We start from the raw sequence: 18,061 nt of genomic DNA on the forward strand, positions 1-18,061 counted from the left end.
AGTGATACTTTTTGTAGTGTCAGCTGTGAAATATTTCAGACTTTAAAATCTTTTTGATATGTTTTTACTGAGGTGTTTAATTCATATTGAAAAATTTGCTGATTTCTCAATCATGGCTGACAGCTTTAGCTGTAGTGCAAACTATTTAATTACCTTTGCGGAAATGAAACTTAATTATATTAGTTTGATTTAAACTAGGTTGCTTATCCTTATTTATATAAATTGTATCACATACATGACATTCAGACTTCCATATTCATCACTCAGTATCACACAATAAATATGTGAGAAGTCAGAGTTAAAAGCACTGTAACCAAACTGCAGACTATTGATGTCCAAACATCTGTATTTGATGTATTGCTTTGGCTCTGTTTACTAAAGCATCTAAATATCATTCTTAATGAATAAAAATGCTTAAATAATGTTGACTTGATTTTTAAAAACTTCCCTCGTCTTTTTAGGGCTTTTTTGAACTAATACCACAGGACCTGATTAAACTTTTTGATGAAAATGAGCTAGAGGTAAGTGTATCATGGAAAAGAAAGCAAATCACAGTGAAACTTAATTTTACTGACTTAAACTTTGGTGTTGTTTGGTTTTTTATCTTTGTAGTTATTAATGTGTGGATTGGGAGATGTGGATGTGGCTGATTGGAAACTACATACAAAATACAAAAATGGCTACAACATAAACCATCAAGTAATACAGTGGTTCTGGAAGGTATCATGAAGTTCTAATATTTTTTTTATTTAAAAACTGTTCAAAAGCTGCTGCCTTTCTGCTCTGCTAGTTTATTGTGTGATTAAACAATAGATTAGGTAAATATTATTCGACCATTAAAATTCCTGAGGAAGTAGGAAAACTAAAGATGAGATGCATGGTAAGAGTGTAAATACAATACTGATGCTTGCTTTTTCAAAAAAATCCATGTCTGACTGGGGTTAAAAATATTTCTGTGTAGGTTTTTCTGGCATGGTTACACTAAAGAGGTGTTAAACCCTTCTGTTTAATAAATTACAGGAATTTGGCTGCTAGTTCATAACATCAGGAAACTTCAAAGAAAGTAGGGGCCAGATCTTCAAGGGAAGTATTTTAACAGCCTGCTAAGCCAGTAACCATACTCTTGTTACAGTAACATTAAAAAATTGTTGACTTCATAGGCAGAGAGGTATACTGTGGGTATCACTAAAAATATGTATTTATGTCTCACAGAAAATGATTTAGAGGTAGACATCGTGTTGCATAAGTCTACTAGCTTAAAACTCTAATTTAAAAATAAATCTTTAATTGTGATCATTATCATACATAGGCAGTCTTAATGATGGACTCTGAAAAGAGAATAAGATTGCTTCAGTTTGTCACTGGCACATCCCGTGTTCCCATGAATGGGTTTGCTGAGCTGTATGGTGAGTACTTATGATTATCTTCACAACTGAGTAATAGAGAACCTGAAACCAAAATTGTCCTGATGTTTTGACTCCAGACAGAGGCAAATTATTTTTCAAATTTTGCTTTGAAAATTTGTATATATTGGTAGTTACAAGAATCAAAGTTAGAGTCACTTAGATCACACGTGTGTCCCATGTTCTATAAACACTTTGTTTTGATTCTGGTTTTGGAAGTTTCTAAATGTGTAGGACTTCTCAAACAAATGTGGATTTTTAAAGTTCTCAAGAGCTGCAAAAATCCTGTTTAACACATGATTGAGCTTGAAGAAAATTCTATTATCCAAGATCTGATTACAAAGACGTGCTGGCATCAGCAGTTAACTTCAGTTCCCCGACTGCTTTTATCTGCTCTCAAGCCACGGTTGTACAGATGCAGTTGTTTGTAAGGATATACTCCAGAGGGGACCACTGCAATGACACGAGTTAAACACAGTGACAGAAGAAAAGCTGTGAACCTGCAAGGCAGAGGCTGAAACAAGCAGATGACAGCAGGGAGTGTCTTCAGTGGCAAAGCCAGAAAAGCCACTGTGGAATGACCACGGGTGGGCAGAGAGAACAGCCCAGGAGGGTGGGGATGCTCTGCTGATGGGAAGCCTGTTGGCAGCTGCCATCAGCTATTATGTTTTCTGCTAGACTGCTTTATTAAGGCTAAAAGTGCTTGAGGTCCTGTGCAAATGACAGAATAGGCTAATTTGCCTATTTGATTAAGCATTTTCTTCTTTATAAGCAACACATTCATTTGTTTCTAAAACAAAAGAATTGTGAACAAATACCACCCACCACGTGTTCCCATTTCTCGGTGTCTTCATTTTCGTTGTAAATACTTGGTTGATTTTTTTTGTGTTCCATCAGTAAATGAGCTGCGAGTTCCAATGGGGAGGACAGTGCCCTCAGTGAACTTGAGCCATGTGTCTGCTGTTGCACCTGAACCTTGGCACTGTAGGTGTTACAGCACGTGCTCATCACAGGGGAACCCAATCGGAATTCTGCTGCCTCGGGAGTTCTCTGTTGTCTAAAAACACTACTAGAGGTAGAACTAAAGAATGATCCAGAGAAAGAAACTGCTGAAGCTCTTGGCTTCTTTCTGCCTGGGGTTTAGGATATCCTTGGGCAGTGTTTTGGCCAAGTCCCAGTTTCAGGAGTTCTATTCACTCACTCGTTAATGAAAAATTCAATGAACAGCTGTCTTGCACAGTGCTTTATTTATTTCCCTTGTGGTTATTTCTGTTTTACCATCCTCACTAAACCCCAGTGAGGATCAGAATCACTTTTCCCGTGCCAGCTTTTATTGAAGAACTGTGGGTGGTTCTTCAGTGCTCCGAGCAGGTCCGCGGTGCTTTGTTGCTGCCGGGCTGTCCCCGGGGCTGTTCCCTTCCCACCCCCGCTGGATCTGACTTCCTAGCGGAGATCTCCCTCTCGTGGCACAGAGAGGCATTTCTGCTCCTAAAACGGCAGTGCTTGGACTCCGGGAGCAAACCCACCCAAGCTGGAGAACTAGGACGCTCAACAGGCATTTTCTGACAAGATAGTGATTTTTATTTTCTTTTTTAAACTACACAGTCTTCTCCAGACGTGCACAAATACAGCTGAAGGAAATGGTTACAAAATGCCCTTTGCATCTACTCGGTGAGGGTTGAGAGGTCCAAGAAACTTCCAGATATGACAATGCTGAAACTTTCAGATGTGACAGTTGTTGAAGGCAAAGAGGTAGCTGGAGCTGCACTTGCTAGCCAAAAGTGTTCTCTCAGGTGCATAAGAAGGTCCTTGATGCACACATATGGTCACTGGGTTTCAAAAAGTTCTCAGTTACTCAACTTTGTTGCTGTGTAGGTAAAGGTGGACATCAAATACTTTCTACCAGATTAAATAACTTGGCACATGGTGATAAACGTGTAATTTTTTACATGCAAAATTTATACAGCGTAAAATTGTCTTCTCCATAAAATTTTCAATGCCAGCTACTATGCATATGCATAGACTTCTGAGCTTAAGCTGTAAAAGTCTCTTGAAATTAAGGTGTAGCAAGCAATAATTAAAATACAAGAGATTTTGGATTATTGACAGTTACTGAGTATAGATTGATTTGATTCGTATAGATAGCTCCTACTATTAGATTACAAAGAACCAAATTCCTTATTAATTTCAATTTCTGATTATAAAAGGATCTCATAATAGGATGAAAATTGATGTATTCTTTCCCGCAGGTTCAAATGGACCACAGTTGTTCACAGTTGAACAGTGGGGTACCCCTGAAAAGCTGCCAAGAGCTCATACCTGGTGAGTATTTAATTTAAATAAATCATGACCTTTAGTAAGAGTGATAAAACACTTAAGAGTTCTCATCTGTTTTTCAGCTTTAATCGCTTGGATTTGCCTCCATACGACTCATTTGAAGATTTATGGGATAAACTTCTTCTGGCGATTGAAAACACTCAGGGTTTTGATGGGGTTGATTAAGACACAGAAATTATATTGGTCCAGTGCTGCAATTTCATTTTAAGGGTTTACAAACAAAGTTGAATTTTCCAGGGACTACCATTGTATTTAGTCACATGGCTATTGAATCTTCATAGTATCACGTGTAAAATAAGTAAGTATTAAAAATTCACTAACTTTTGAAAATGTATTTTGTCATTTCCACAGTTTTCCGTACTTTGCTAATAAATACAATATACACATTGGATGGGCCAGTGCCAAGTTAAGTCAAAAACTAAAATGTTTTTAAGCAGTTGCCTCTTGTACAATGTTTTAGACTGTCCTGCAGTAAACTACTGAAGTAAAGCTGTGAAGAAATCTTTGCAGAGGGTTTAAATTTGAATTGCTGCTTTAAGAGGAACAACTGAAATTGTTAAACTGTTTAAAAACAAACAAACAAACAAAAAACAAACACCAAACCCACCAAACTTCATGTAATGCAATATCATAATCTGTGCTGCTTCAGGCTGTTTGCAACAGATCTGCTCTAAGCACTTTACAATTCAGCATATTAGGTAAAACATTGGAAAGCATTTGTTTGCATTATCAGCCGTCAGTTTGCAGAACGTTGACTTGCTGACACATTTGTGAGATTTCTGTTTCTAACTTGCTTTTGTTAAAAGTGTAACAAACCCAAGATTTTTATACAAAACAGATAAGCAGCATAATTCTGAATTTTAATGAGAAATTATATCCATTTTTTGTTTGAATTTGTATTTGAATATGTTGGTTTATTGAGTGTTCATCACTTTTTTTGATAAATTTGTAGTTCAACGATGGATAATATTTTCAATTCAGCCTTTTGCAACAAATCAATCTTAAAGTGGAATTTGTATGGATATCACTCAGTATTAGTTACTGATAGATAGAGGCCTTTATTATCCATTCTTGCAGTATTGCACTACATAACAATAAAGAACATGTTTACAGGGTTTTCTGGGCCAAATTCAGCAGTCTGTTGTGTGCAAACTTCTCTGAACTGCATGGAGGTCATGCACACGTGATCAGGTGCAGAATTTGGTTCTGTGATATGTTTACAGGTTGCTAGTTTCTACAGCTGCATTTTTATATTTTTTTCTCCACTGTTAGTCTAGAAACCAAATTTGTTAATACAGTATAACCAAAGTCATAACCAACAATGTGCAATTTATTGTAGATCAACTTGTCGTATAAATATGAGTTTGATTTCTTTTGTAAATGTGGGTATTTTTTGTATTAATGTTAACACTTTCTTTGAGCAAGTGCTGGTTAAAATGATTAGCAAAGTTGGTTCTAAAAGAAAAAAATTGGTTTATACACCTGGCTTGCTCAAATTTTAACATTTTATTATGATGCCAATTAACATTTTATTATGACCTGAGGAAATGACAGTACCTAGCTTTGGCCAGCAAATTTCTGTTAGTCACAGTCTTTTATAAATATGCAAGAAGAAAGTGTAGCACATCTCTCTCTGAAGATATGTAAATTATGTAACAAATGTTAATGGGTCTTAAGGGATATTTAAAATCCCACTTTTGTTTTATTCTTTGGCTAGGTCATTAGGACTGAGAATATTACATGTAAATAAAGGTAACTTATACAAATTTCCCAAATCTATATGCAGTTTTGTAAAACGTGAATGATATATCAGTAAATCTGTATAGATTTGAATGTAGCAGGTTTTGTTGCATACTTTAAAGTATAAAATAAGGATCCTGAGAGCAGTAAATAAAAGTTTATTCTAATAAGTTGTGATTCAGTTCTTTTGAAATAGCAAGAATTCAGGAATTTCAGTACTCCTGGGTGGGCCATGGCAGCAGTTCCAGCACAATGTGCTGCTACTTTTGTCCAGGATGGTGGAGACCTTTATCTGTGTATTAATTATTACAGTTAATGGTGTTTCTGAATAAATAGCTACGATGCTGTGAAGAAGTGAATTTATTTAGCCTGAAAAAGGTAAAGTGTATAGATTAACCTCAACGAAGACTTGCAGTGTAAACTGTTCCTGATTCAAAGGTTTTCTTAGACTGCTGTGGGTGAGGCTTTCTTAGGTTTTCAGTCTGTCACTGATTTGGTTTGTATTGACTTAAAGGGTTTTGGTAAGAAATCGTCTTTCTCTAAAATGTCTCCTTTACTCCAAAGGTTATCATATATGTGGAAGTGCTGTCCCATCTGGTGTTAGGGAAATGAGACTTCAGGCACGAACAAGACACACTCAGCACTGACTTGGAGGTTTGAGGCAATGGAGGGATGTGGTTTTTTCATTCAGAATTCATTTCTCTCAACAGACAGGTTTTTAGGCTGGGTGTTGATTTGTATCAAGTCTCTCAAGGTGGTGCAGGTGATTCTTCAACATTTTTGCTGCATCATGGGGCAGAGCTGTGGGTTAAGAAGAAGTTAAAAACAATTTCTTTAAAGAGCAACTGAGTCTTCACTTATGCTTCTTGAAGGACACATGACTTAAATTCTTTTTAATTACTATTAATAGAAGTCACATCTGTAGCATATTAAACAGATTTTTTTTTTACTAGACTGGGTTGAGTACTTATGTACCAAACCCAAGGAAAATAAATGAGTGTAAACTACTCGTTTTCCTTTCTATTCTATTGTTTCATACATAAACTTACTTTGTAAGCTGCCTGGTGCCTTGACATTTGATTTGTTCTGTAAATCCATAGCACAATTTGGTGCTGTTTCACTGATTGACGTCGTCTTTACAGAAATCTGCACGTGTCTCCTTGAAATGCACAGCTGCCTTTGGCACACTGTCAGTGTGAAATGTGTCCTGGATCAGCACAGATTTCCTTTTCTTTTTTCTTGTGTATTTTTTTCAGTGCAACTTCAGCATTACTTAGCAAATATATGATACTCATCAATTCCCTAGGGTAGGAATTACATCGTGATAGTAACATGCTAAAACACACCAGAAGCACTTAAAACTGAGTATGTGCAGGTTTTTTAATTTTACTCATTTGTTTTGGTCAAAAATAATGTCACTTGTTAGGAGACCAGACTCTTCTGTCTGTTGTTTCTCTTGTTTTTCATGCTGCCTGTTCATGTGTGTTTTCCTTTCTGTTTCTCATTAGTTTGTTGTGGGGGTTCTTCACATAGGGTCTTATCTTTTTTTTTTTTTTTTTTTTGGTATGAGATTCTCCTTTTTTTCAGGCAGTTTGTTTATTTTAATATGTCCCCCTTTTTAATCAGCTATTTCTTTAAAGGAATCAATGTGCAGTTCTTGTGATGTGAACTGAGAGGAGCTCACTTATTTATCTGCAGTTCAACCACCACCAAGAACCCACACTTCTAGTGTCATAGAAGCATGTCATTGAAACATCTACATATTTAAAAGGCAAACAACACCTACCATCTTCCATGGTTATAAATGGGAATTCAGCATTTAATAGCTGCCAGGTTGCTCTGCAGCATCAAAAGTCAGTAGGAGATGCAAGCACAAGCTTTGGTACTCTTACACTAAATCATTTTTCTTTGAAGTGGAGACTTAATTGCTTTTTCTCTGTGGAACATATATCATTAGCACGCTAATCAGAATACAAACAGCTCACAAAGGGGATAATGAGGGAGAACTTCCATGTAATGCTTGGTTTATGTCCACGTGATTCTGTAGAAAAATGTTTTGTTTGCTGAGCTGTCCTTAATTTGAGGTTTCTTGCTTAATGAGACTTCAAACAAATTTTGCATTGTAGGTTTCAGGTTTTCATCCCAGAGAGAGGCTTGGGATTTCGGGCAAGGGGGGGAGGCCAGTCTGCTTGGAAAACCTGAACAGACACTGAGTAAGTGAGCCTGCCTCTTGAGGAAAGACAGATAAGGCAGCCTTCCCAAATGTGACAGAAAGGAAAACTTTCTGTTGAAATACACCAGTCTAAAAACATACATCACAGTTTGTTTTTCTATACCCTTTTGAGTTTAATTTAACGGAAAATGTTTTTATAATTGCCTGATGTTTTCTACAAGCTGAAATATTTCTGATTGGGGTTTTGTTTTGAGGGCTGGGAAGTCTGACCTTTCAGAGGCTGTGAGCACACATGTCCTCCTATGCACTGCTGCTTGGGAGTATGCAAAATGCTAAAGGTTTAAATCAAATTGCCCTGAGGACTCCTTACTGACCTTTTGAATGCAAAGCTGTCAAAATCTTCAACTAGACATCAGCTAGAGAAGAACACTTTAGGCAGATCAATGCAAATCGAAAACAATGTGGTTTTGACTTTTTGTAATTCCTAGTTAGTGAGAAACAAGTTCCTGTGCTGCAAGAGCTTCTGGAAATAAACCCACACTGCCAAGGAGTTGCTGTGAGTAACATGTAATAGTTACTTTTCAGGGAAAACCTTTTATAATCTACTTAAGAAATTAAAAGTTTTCATTAATTGCCAAATCCTGATATAGTTATCTGAGCAGGATGCTTCATTGACTTCAAAGGGATTTTTGTCCACATAAGGAATGCAGGGTCAGGCCCTTAACTAGTGATAACTTTCTTCAGTAGGTTGTCAGATATGACAAACTATGCCACTTTAATAGAAGTTACCCTGGCCAGACCATGTCATCCCTTTGTCTGGAAAATCTGCTTTCTTCCTTTGCCCAAGTAATGGAGTTTCTATATAGAAGAGATTTGAAATTACTCTCTAGCTGAAGCTGTGGTTTCCGTGAATATTTTCTTTACTTTGAATAACTGCAACACATTATTTTCTAGTTATGATACATTATATAACAAATTTAGTTTCAGAAAGTGTTTGATGGAGTTATGAGCCCCCTATTATATGTATTCCTGCCCAGCAATTAGTTGTCCATCCTTAACAGATTTATTCCTAATTAGTTGTTCATGCACTATTGCTTGCTGTAATGCAGAGTTTTAAATAAATGCCTCTCTTTCCATGTAGACAGACAGAAATAGACCAAAAACCAGGGGGCTGAGACGCTGTTCATTCCTTTGTTGGGTCTTAATCCTATGGTTACAGGTATCCTGTGCAAGAAGTATTAATCAATCATGTATATACTATATCCTGTGCTGAAGACTGGCAGAATAATTACTTCACAGGTTAGTAAAAAGTAATTATCTGTGCTTTATCAGAATGTTACAAGTGCTCTTCTTAGTATAGTTAAAAGTTAGCTATCAAAATGTGAGGTGCTGCTTCATCCAAGGCAAAAATAATAGAATTGAGCTCTATTAACATGTAGCTAAAAATTACTGTTTTACAAAATAATTAATTTTCCTATTCTCCACACTGAGAATTCAAAGTCTGACTGTAAACCATCCTAAGATCAAACTTTCATTTATATAAATATAATTTTGTAAAGACAAGGTGCGAAGCTGAAATTTTGCACACTTAGATAAACCTGAATTAGAAAAGTGAAAACCATTTCAGTCATGTAAATTCATTTTTTTTACTGGAAAAAGTCTAATGGACTCTTAAGGTGCAAACAGGCTGGATCAGTTGCTCTCTCACTGTAGAAAAAAATTAATCCTGATCAGGCTGTATCTAATTGAAGACTGAGCAGCGAAATGTGTTGCTGTGGGGCTGCAGCTGCAGCAGGGCTGGGCTGTGGGGAGCTCAGCTGCAGGATGTCACTGGGGATGTCCTGCCCCAGAGGTGTTAACGAGGGGCGGGGGGGCTGCAGCTCACTCGGGATGCCTTGGAAAGGGCATTTGTCCATCTCTGCCCTTCCTGAAGCCAACGGGAATTTTCATACTCGGGAGGGTTTGGTCTGCTGTCTGCATGGTCAAGGTTTGCTCCAGTTAGGCCAAGGCATCTCTCAGTGCTGCAGCACCTTGCTGAGGCTGAATGGGGGATGCTGCCCCAGCCACTCCAGGTGGGATTTCCACTCCGGGTGGGATTTCCACTCAGTGACATGCACTGCTCTGGTCCTCAGATGAGCACATTGGGACAGTTTAACTCACTGACTTGTGATGTGCACACACCCCCACCCACCCACACATACTTTTTTCTCTGGTTACTCAGGATGAACGTGCTGGTATGTATTCCATATCTGTACTATTTAAACAACACAAGTTCTGCCATGTGCCAGCGTTTGCCCACTGTGATCTTATAGAGGTATCTGAGCATAAGTGACAGCAACATGTTATTCAGCATTTAGCAAATGTAATCCCAGGCTAATGAATAGCATCCATAGAATGGATAACAGCACAGCTGAAACCAAGTTATGCTCTGAGCAACTTTAACTGCTAGCTGCTCTCCTGATGTATTATGCAGGCACATCTGTGTATGCCATATACTAAATTGAACCAGGGAACTTATTCCAGGGGAAAAAAAAAAAGTTGTTTTTTACCCCCCAAGTTATTTCCATCAGGATTCATTCTCTGATTCCTTGTGTGGCCTCACAAGCTCTTTGCATCTTCCAGTGCCTGTGCTGGGTCGGCATTAAGTGTTGAACTGCATCAAACTGAGGATGTGGATGTGGATCCACTGCCTGTGGATGTGCTTCCAGCAGAGCCTCTGATCTCCTCCTCCTGCTCTGCTTCCACCTGGGCAGGGGCCAGGTAGAGATGTGAGCCAGGTTAGTGACAATGCAGGGCAGGGGGGAATTGGGGCGGGCTGCTCTGATCCCCTGCAGTCCCTTGGGCTGCACAGGACTCTGTGATCCAGCCACATCTCCTGCCTTCAGATCCTGCCCAGCACTGGGCAGGCAGCTCTTCCAGAGCCTTTAAAAGAGGGGAAGTCCCCATGGACTCCCAAGTGACTCCTGAAGCCCAGCTGAGATAAAACCCCAGCAACTGCAGCTGATGGAGGGAGTCATTTGGGCATCAAAAGAAATCCCCCCTGCACTGCCCAGCTTTTGGCTCCCCTCGGTTCACCCCCCCTCGGCTCTCTCCTTGCACCGGGGTGTTGCCTTTAGCGGGTCAGCCCGAATTCTTGGTAAAGTTTTGGTGCAAGTCACAGCTCCGTGTGGCCCTTCAAACATCCCGGTCTCATCCCCAAAGCCGTGTTGTGCGCGGGGGCGTTTGCAGCCCGAGCCTGTGTGCATGTGAGGGGGAGGAGGTGCTGGGAACATGCCTTGAAGGCTTCAAATCTGTTTATCTTCACACTCCTGAGAGGCGATCGCTCTCCCGTGACAGGGCAGTGCGCTGGAGGGAGCTGCGCTGGCAGCGCCGAGATAAACCGATGGGGCACAGGCTGCTTTGGCCAAGTGGCCTCTCCCTGACCAGCGATTCCTTATGTCTCTGTGAGATGAAATGGGGCAAGAGCAGCAGGAAGCCTCCTCCAATCCTTCTTTTTAATAGTTCCTTGGGATAAATTGTAGATAAGAGGAGAGACCACATTGTTAACAAGCTGAGAATGCAAATACAAAGGAAAGGGCTGCAGTCTTTCACAGCAAAAATAAATAGGTATCTGTAGCAGGGTGTATTCAGAGTATGTCCAAATGCTAGCTAGCCTCTGACTTGCATTGTTTTTCATTTATTTTATTTCCAATATTTGTTTCCTCATTGCAAACATAGAGAGGAAAAGAGGAAGAAATTATTTGCCTGTTTCCTGTTGTAACAGCAGAATGAAGGTAACTTATACAGGGATGAAAGGAGACCATATTTCATGCCTGTTGCTAAACAAATAGCTGCAGAACAGTGGGTTTGTCATGATAAGCATGACAGACTCTAACAAAAAGCTGCCTCTGAGAGATTCCTTTGTAGATTCAAACATAGAGAGTGGTAACCTAGGAGACATTTTCTTTCTGTTCAGTTATTCTTGGTCTGATACTTATTGTATTGACCCAGAGTATAAACACTTTGATTTATGGAAGATAACATCAGAATACAGTACTGCAGCATTTCCAGGATTTTGTTTGTTTCCGTATTGGGGAAAAGGTTGAGAGAGGGGACTGCACTGAGCCGATTAAAAAATATATACATTGCAAATGCAGTTTATGGGGCAGCTCTTCTCCACCTGCTGGCTGTTCCTGCGCCTCACTGCAGTTCCTACATATGCATTAACCCTTAATTAAGTTATTCTGTGTGTCTCAGTGTGCAGATTCCAGCTGCTGCTGCCAGTCTGCTGTCACCCCAGTCCCAAGCCAGCTGAGTGCTGAGGACTTTCCTCCCAGGAGTGCTGAGCACCCCTGAGCTCAGAGGAAGTAAACAATGCTCAGGTCCTTGTTTGAGAGCCCAGGGTGGCATGGCAGAAGTGTGCAGGCTTCTTGGCCTGGGAAACATTCCTGGTGGTTTGGCTGATCCGAGCCGCTGTCCCATGCTATTGCCATACCTTCAGCTGCATGTTGCAACCCTTGTTGTTTCTGCATCTGAGAGCCAGACCAGGGAGATAAACCAGGAGAAAACAAGCTCTACTGAAAAACAGAAAGGATTGTCAGCAGGTTGAGAAGCTCACTGCAGGCAGAGGAGCATCAGCTGTGGCACGGAGGCCAGAAGAGAGAGCTTGAAGCTGTGGTAAATCCAAACTCCACACCATAAGATCTTTATGCTGTGTGTAAGGGCAAGAGTGCATCTAGAATCAGGTATGGCCCTTTCTCTGTAGCTGTAGCTGGGTGGTTTGTAAAAAGTACCAACAAGACCTGATGGCTTGCATCTAGGAAACAGCAGACTGGCTGACCAAAAATACTCAGGTATTTTTCACAGCTTTGTGCTGTGCAGGAAGTGGGCATGGAAGAATGAGGGAATGTACTTTGCCAGATCCCTGAGAAGTTGCTCTTCCAAGCTGCCTGTGGTTACCTCCAGCAGAAGGGAAGGATGTTGGGGTGTTGTCTTTCTCCTGCTGAAATCCATGGCAGGGTTCTTCTTCATTCTGGTGTGACGAGCCTTCAGGGGTGGGGGCAAACACCTGGAGGCTGCCTCTGGGGCACTCCTGAACAACCCAGCCAAGGTGCACCCCCTGATTTGGGCCAGTGGAGCACTATTGTGGAAGGTGGCTGGAAGGAGGAAAAAATGCTAGTGTAGCAAATAATTGTACTCCCTCCACTTTGGTGTTTGTTGGTTTATAACCAGATGAGATCTGTGTTAAAATCTCTTTGTCAAGGTGTGCTTTTCCTGTACAGGAAGGCTCCCTGGAGAGAAAGTTCATTAGCATCCCAAGGGCTCAGACCAAAGTATGTTTGCCCATCTGCTCATGGAAGGAGTGAATCTCCTTTGAGAAGGCAATGGAGATGGTAACTGTACACAGGTTCAAAATGAAGCAAGAATCTACTAAGTGACCAAATGTGCCAAAAGTCAACATTTGTATGGTGGGTCTTAATAGACTTAGAGTAACACACTGAAAATCTGTGAATACAGTTGTAATTGGGCTGGGAGTTTGGCATGAGAAACAAGAAAGTGTCTAAACATGCTTATAGTGACACCAGATCAAAAACACTCAGAGCAAGAACTGTAAAGACAAAAGAGGCTTCCCTGAGAAGAAGAATTAATGACACCCTGCCAGGAGAGCAGCGTCGTGGCAGCCCCTCAGCTTGGCTTTGAGGACTCGCTGTCTGAAGGCAGAGCTGCCTGGTGCAAATTGCTGTAATTCCCCTGCAGTTAATGGGTTTCTGGCAATTACCACTGCTCTCAGCCTGCCCTGGAAAAGCACTGCAGCTCCAATACTGCTGCAGCCACGCTGAGCTGCCCCGGTGATGGTGCCTCTCCTCCACTCTGGGTGTCTGTAGCTGCAGCTTTCTTCACAGCAGCAGTGACACCCGGCAGCCCCTGCCAGCAGGGTGAGGTGGCACTGGTAGCAGGGAAGGGCTAAGCCTGTGAGGGAAGACCAGGATGATGATTATACGTCGGTTTGAAAATGGATTTGGGCTCCAGGACCCTACCACCACCTCTTGTAGGCTACAGCTAACTGAGGATAGTGTTGTGATTGCACATATGCCAGTGGGGACACTCATACTGCTATAAACAGCTCTCTTCCCAGCTCTCCCATTTCCCACCCGGGGGTGTTTGTCCCTGTCCTTTTCTGTGCCATGACATTATGGTGTTAGAGCAGAGCAATGCGAAGCCAAACCAGGAGAATGGATCTTGTGGGCAAAGCAACTTTCTCATCTCTGAGCTTGTTAGATCAGGTGGGACGTGGCAGCACGTGGGATTCTGTGGCCGTGCCAAACACCATCCATGCTGCTGTGACAGCTTCTCCCAGACCACAAGGACAAGAGAGCTAACATGGTGCTTGCTATTCTTTTTCTCAGGCAGGGGTGAGATGCTGAAAGGTGTATAAATTGTCTGAGAAATACTTTATTCTAACCTGGGAAGAAACTGCATTCTCCACCCTGGGCTTGTGGCTGCAGAGATCTCATAAATACAGAGTTCACCTTGTGAACCTTGAGTTACAAGTGAATTTTCAGCTTATTTCCTTTTCCTGAGGCTGCTGTGTTCCATCCCAGGGAAGACTCCTGCCTACCAGTTCACTTTCTAGAGACGCAGGTAACATTTTAGATGAAGTGTACAAACACCATGGTCATGAGATTTCATTCATTTGGAAAATCCCTCTCTGGTTCATAATGGTACCAAAATTCTAGATTTTATAGCCCCAGCCCAGTTTATTAGTCTGGGATGGATTGCCAGCTGCCCTTACACACAGGCAGAAGAGCATGGAGAAAAGCCCAGAGTTAGATCTGTTCATGTCAATCAGATTTTTCAAATCTTTCTTTTCAGGAAACATATAAACTGGTCTGGCCAGGGCTGAGGCTGAAATGCAGCATAAGGTAAATCAGGTTATTTACAGACAGAGCAACCTGGACAGCATGCTGTTATTCGAGCTGTTGGTAGCACTTCAAAGAGAGCTCTTACTACTGATTTGGGTTTTAAGACATTGAGGAGCTGACTGCTCAAGTATTACAAGTCATTATTTCTTTAAAAGATGTGTGCAGCTTGTTTGCAGACCCAAAAATCTAAGAGAAAGCATAGAAAAGGGTTTACATGGGTCTGAAAAGAACCATAAAAACTGAGGGAGTTTGCACAGCCAAAAATACAGATTGAATCAAGCAAAAAAAAGTCTGCGTTGGTGACAGAAGAAAAATTGCTGCCCTGCAGCAAAGTAGGCATAGCTTTGTTTATATTGGCTGGCAACGTCTGGTACTCCTGGACTGCCTTTCTGGCTTTCTCAAGATAATGCTCCTGAGATGGTTGGCCAAGTAGACAGCTGTGTTCATTGGCTGCATGTTTACTAACAAGATGTATTTGACAAAGTTGCAACTGGCAGTGCCTTTGAACTGTGGTTCAATGACTTTATCAGCTCAGTATGAATTTAGATATGTTATCACAAGTCTGCACTATCTTGAACCCAATTAATTACTGGAAAATGTGTTAAAATAATGAATTCTGACAAATTAAATGGGGAGAGTTTATGCTTATCTGGTTACTGAACTGCTTAATTCTAATAGGGATTTTATTACTTGTTTTGTTAAACAGAAATGTGCAAATGAAAATACTGGTGTTTGTAGCTGCCCAGACTCAGGCACAAGAAGTGCTCCACTGGGAGGCAGTTCCTTTGTTAAGCCACTGAAGACAAATATTGCATTTGATCTCATGAGGCAAAAACTCCTACTGGGACCGTGTAGTCCAGGGAGACAGTAAAGAGGTTTCCCCATCACACCAGAATAGACATGAGGACACAGCTGATGCAAACCAGTCCACGAGTAGGACAGGACTACAACTTGCTCTGTCTCTGTTAGCTTTTTTTGTCCCCTCTTCCACTGAGACCAACTCTTCCTTGAAAAAGGGCTGGTGAATTGAGCAAGGAGGGGCAGTGTCCAGTGCTGGGCAGTACAGCTCAGCCACCCACTCATGCCTGCAGGAAGCAGTGAAAAGGGTCTGCAGGGAAATTACATCTACCCCAGGGACAGTCCCAGCCACTCCACCAAATGACCAAAGCACACAGCTTAGAAATGTTACCAGGTACTGCATTCCCTGAGGTTGTGTTTGTCTTCTAGATGTGCTGAGGTCAGGTAGGAAATCTCAAACTCGGGTCACACTGGTGAACCAGAATTTAGCAGGAGAGAGTACAGCACCAGCACGAGCTGCAGATGGAAGTTGTGAATTTGCCACAAGAAAGAATGAACATTTAATCACTAATGCTCAAAAATAATATAAACTAAATTGCTTGTAGGTGATACTTTTTTTTCATAGTTCACTCTTTTCTGACGAGACAAATTAAAACACCGAGGAAAACTGAAAAGTGCTGGGTCAGGTGGATCCTGTTGCTTGTATTTGGTCCCATGTGCACGTGCAGTCCTGCTCTGCAAAGTGACTGAAGCTGCCTGGATGCCTTTTGGGTAAGTGCTTTGGATGTAAATCAAATATTTCCTAATTACCTTTCCTGAAAACTCCAGCTAAGATCAGAACAAGATGAATTCTTCTGCTCAGGTGTTTTTGACAAGTGAGGAAGGTGATGTTGGTCAGACTGTGGCTTACGTCACATTTTGGTAGTTCTGATTTTCTCCCAAAGACCTTCAGAGGAGTCACTGACTAAGGCTGTAGCCAGTCCCGGTGATGATGCAGCAGAAGGGACCGGTTTGGCTGCCAGCTCCCGACTCAGTGAGCTTTGCAGTGCTGGCAGGAACAAAAAGCAGTAAAAACTTGCCTGTCACTGAAGTCAGCAGCTCTCACAATGAATGCAAACAGGGGGCAAATCTGCTGAGTAAGATGCCTTCCTACATGGTATCTTTAGAAACTAGAACTCTAAACAGACAAAAGAGCTTAGAAATCACTGACTGCAAACATGGAGTAAAATCAGGGGTGAAACCGAAAGCTTAAATGATAGCGGCAGCATTTGATGGTATCTCCCCACACACATTACCCAGAGGGTGGTGAAGCATGATTCTCAAGCCATACGTTTGCAGTTTAGGTTGCATTTCGGCAAGGTAGTTTGGACTTGAGGCAGAGGTAAACTTCAGGCTGTTTTTTTGAGGAGGCAAGTAAAGAACAGCTCATCCTCGGCAGCGCAGCGCTGTCCTGCGTGACCATCTGGAGTTGCTTTTATCGGGGCTGTAGGAAAGGGTTAGTGAGAACCACTGACATAATCGGCTTCTCCTTTCTTACGAAGCCCATCCTCACGTTCGAATATTTGCCTGCGTGTGCGGAGAAAGCCAGTTTCACCCGGGCGTGAGGGTGCTCTGGCACTCCCGGGCATCGCTGCACCCGCACCGAGCGTTGCGGGGTCCAGCGCGCGGGGAGGCACCGGTTCGGTGCTCGGGATGGACAGCTCTGGTTTTGGCACGGCCGGGTCTGGCCAAGCGCACGTGTTGCCGATGCTCGGGGAAGGCACGGCCGGCAAACAGCTCCTGTCCAGCTGGAGGGGATCAGCGCCGGGGAGCTGCCGTCGGGTCCCGGTGCTGTCCGGGAGAAGCCACATCTCCGGGACCGCGCTCGGCCCAGATGGCGCCGGCTCCCACAGCCCCTCGTGCTCGCGGCCGGCCGGTCCCGCCGCCCCCCGCTCCGGGGCATTGTCCGCCGCGACCCCCCGCCCCGCGGCCCGCCCCGTCCACCACCATCCCTCCCTCCCTCCCTCCCTCCTCCACCCGGCCCTGCCCCTCGCCCCTCTCATCCCCAAAGGCCAATGGAGACGGGATGCGGAGAGTAGGGCCGGGACGGGCGCGCCGGGGCCGCTCCGTCCGTGCGCAGTCTCCTCCCCTCGGGCGCTGACCGGTGTGTGCGGGGCGGCCGGCGGGGCATGTCCGCCGCGTCCCGCTGAATGGCGCCGCTCCGCCGCCCAACGCTGCTGCCGCTGCTGCTGCTGCTGCTGCCGCTGCCGCCGCTGCCAGGTGAGCCCGCCCGGCCCATTGTCCCACCGAGCCCCGGGGCCGCCGCACGTGGCTTTATTTACCCGGCGGGACCGGCCGGGGAGGGAGCGGGAACCGGCACCGGCCCCGCGCTTTGTTCGCGCCGCGCAGACGGGGCGGGAGGAGCGCCCGGGGGGGGGGACCCTCCGCGCTCCGGCGAGGGGCTTCGGCTGACGGTTCCTTGTGAGATCGGCCTTTTTTACGACGCGCCCCGCTCCGGCTCCTTTGGCAGCCTCGTAAAATCAGCGAGCGGCCGCACCTGCCCGGCCGCCCCGGCGCTGAGGGTCCCCGCGGGGGCATCGCCCGGGCCGCGGCGGTGCTGAGGGCGCTGGTTCTCCTGGGCATCGCCCGGGCCGCGGCGGTGCTGAGGGCACTGGTTCTCCTGGGCACGGCGCGTTTGAAAACGAGCGAGCAAACGCCGGGGCGTCTTA

The 18,061-nt window shown here is 43.4% G+C and overlaps 2 protein-coding genes across 3 annotated transcripts in view; both read left to right on the plus strand.

The window, feature by feature from the left end:
* NEDD4 (neural precursor cell expressed, developmentally down-regulated 4, E3 ubiquitin protein ligase) overlaps window positions 1–5,650 on the plus strand; it is a 53,221-nt gene extending 47,571 nt beyond the window's left edge. For both annotated transcript variants that reach the window (XM_027688355.1, XM_027688354.1), the window contains 5 exons: window positions 462–521; window positions 613–720; window positions 1,310–1,406; window positions 3,653–3,725; window positions 3,803–5,650. In XM_027688355.1, coding sequence (XP_027544156.1) covers window positions 462–521; window positions 613–720; window positions 1,310–1,406; window positions 3,653–3,725; window positions 3,803–3,905 — 441 coding nt within the window. In that variant the 3' untranslated portion in view covers window positions 3,906–5,650. The remainder of the gene's footprint in view (window positions 1–461; window positions 522–612; window positions 721–1,309; window positions 1,407–3,652; window positions 3,726–3,802) is intronic.
* Window positions 5,651–17,521: 11,871 nt separating this feature from the next.
* Window positions 17,522–18,061, plus strand: part of PRTG (protogenin) — a 78,546-nt gene continuing 78,006 nt past the window's right edge. The window contains 1 exon segment of the mRNA XM_027688477.1: window positions 17,522–17,612. Coding sequence (XP_027544278.1) covers window positions 17,522–17,612 — 91 coding nt within the window.

Source organism: Neopelma chrysocephalum, unplaced genomic scaffold, assembly GCF_003984885.1.
Source record: "Neopelma chrysocephalum unplaced genomic scaffold, ASM398488v2 Primary Assembly neopelma1_75, whole genome shotgun sequence".
NCBI lineage: Eukaryota > Metazoa > Chordata > Aves > Passeriformes > Pipridae > Neopelma > Neopelma chrysocephalum.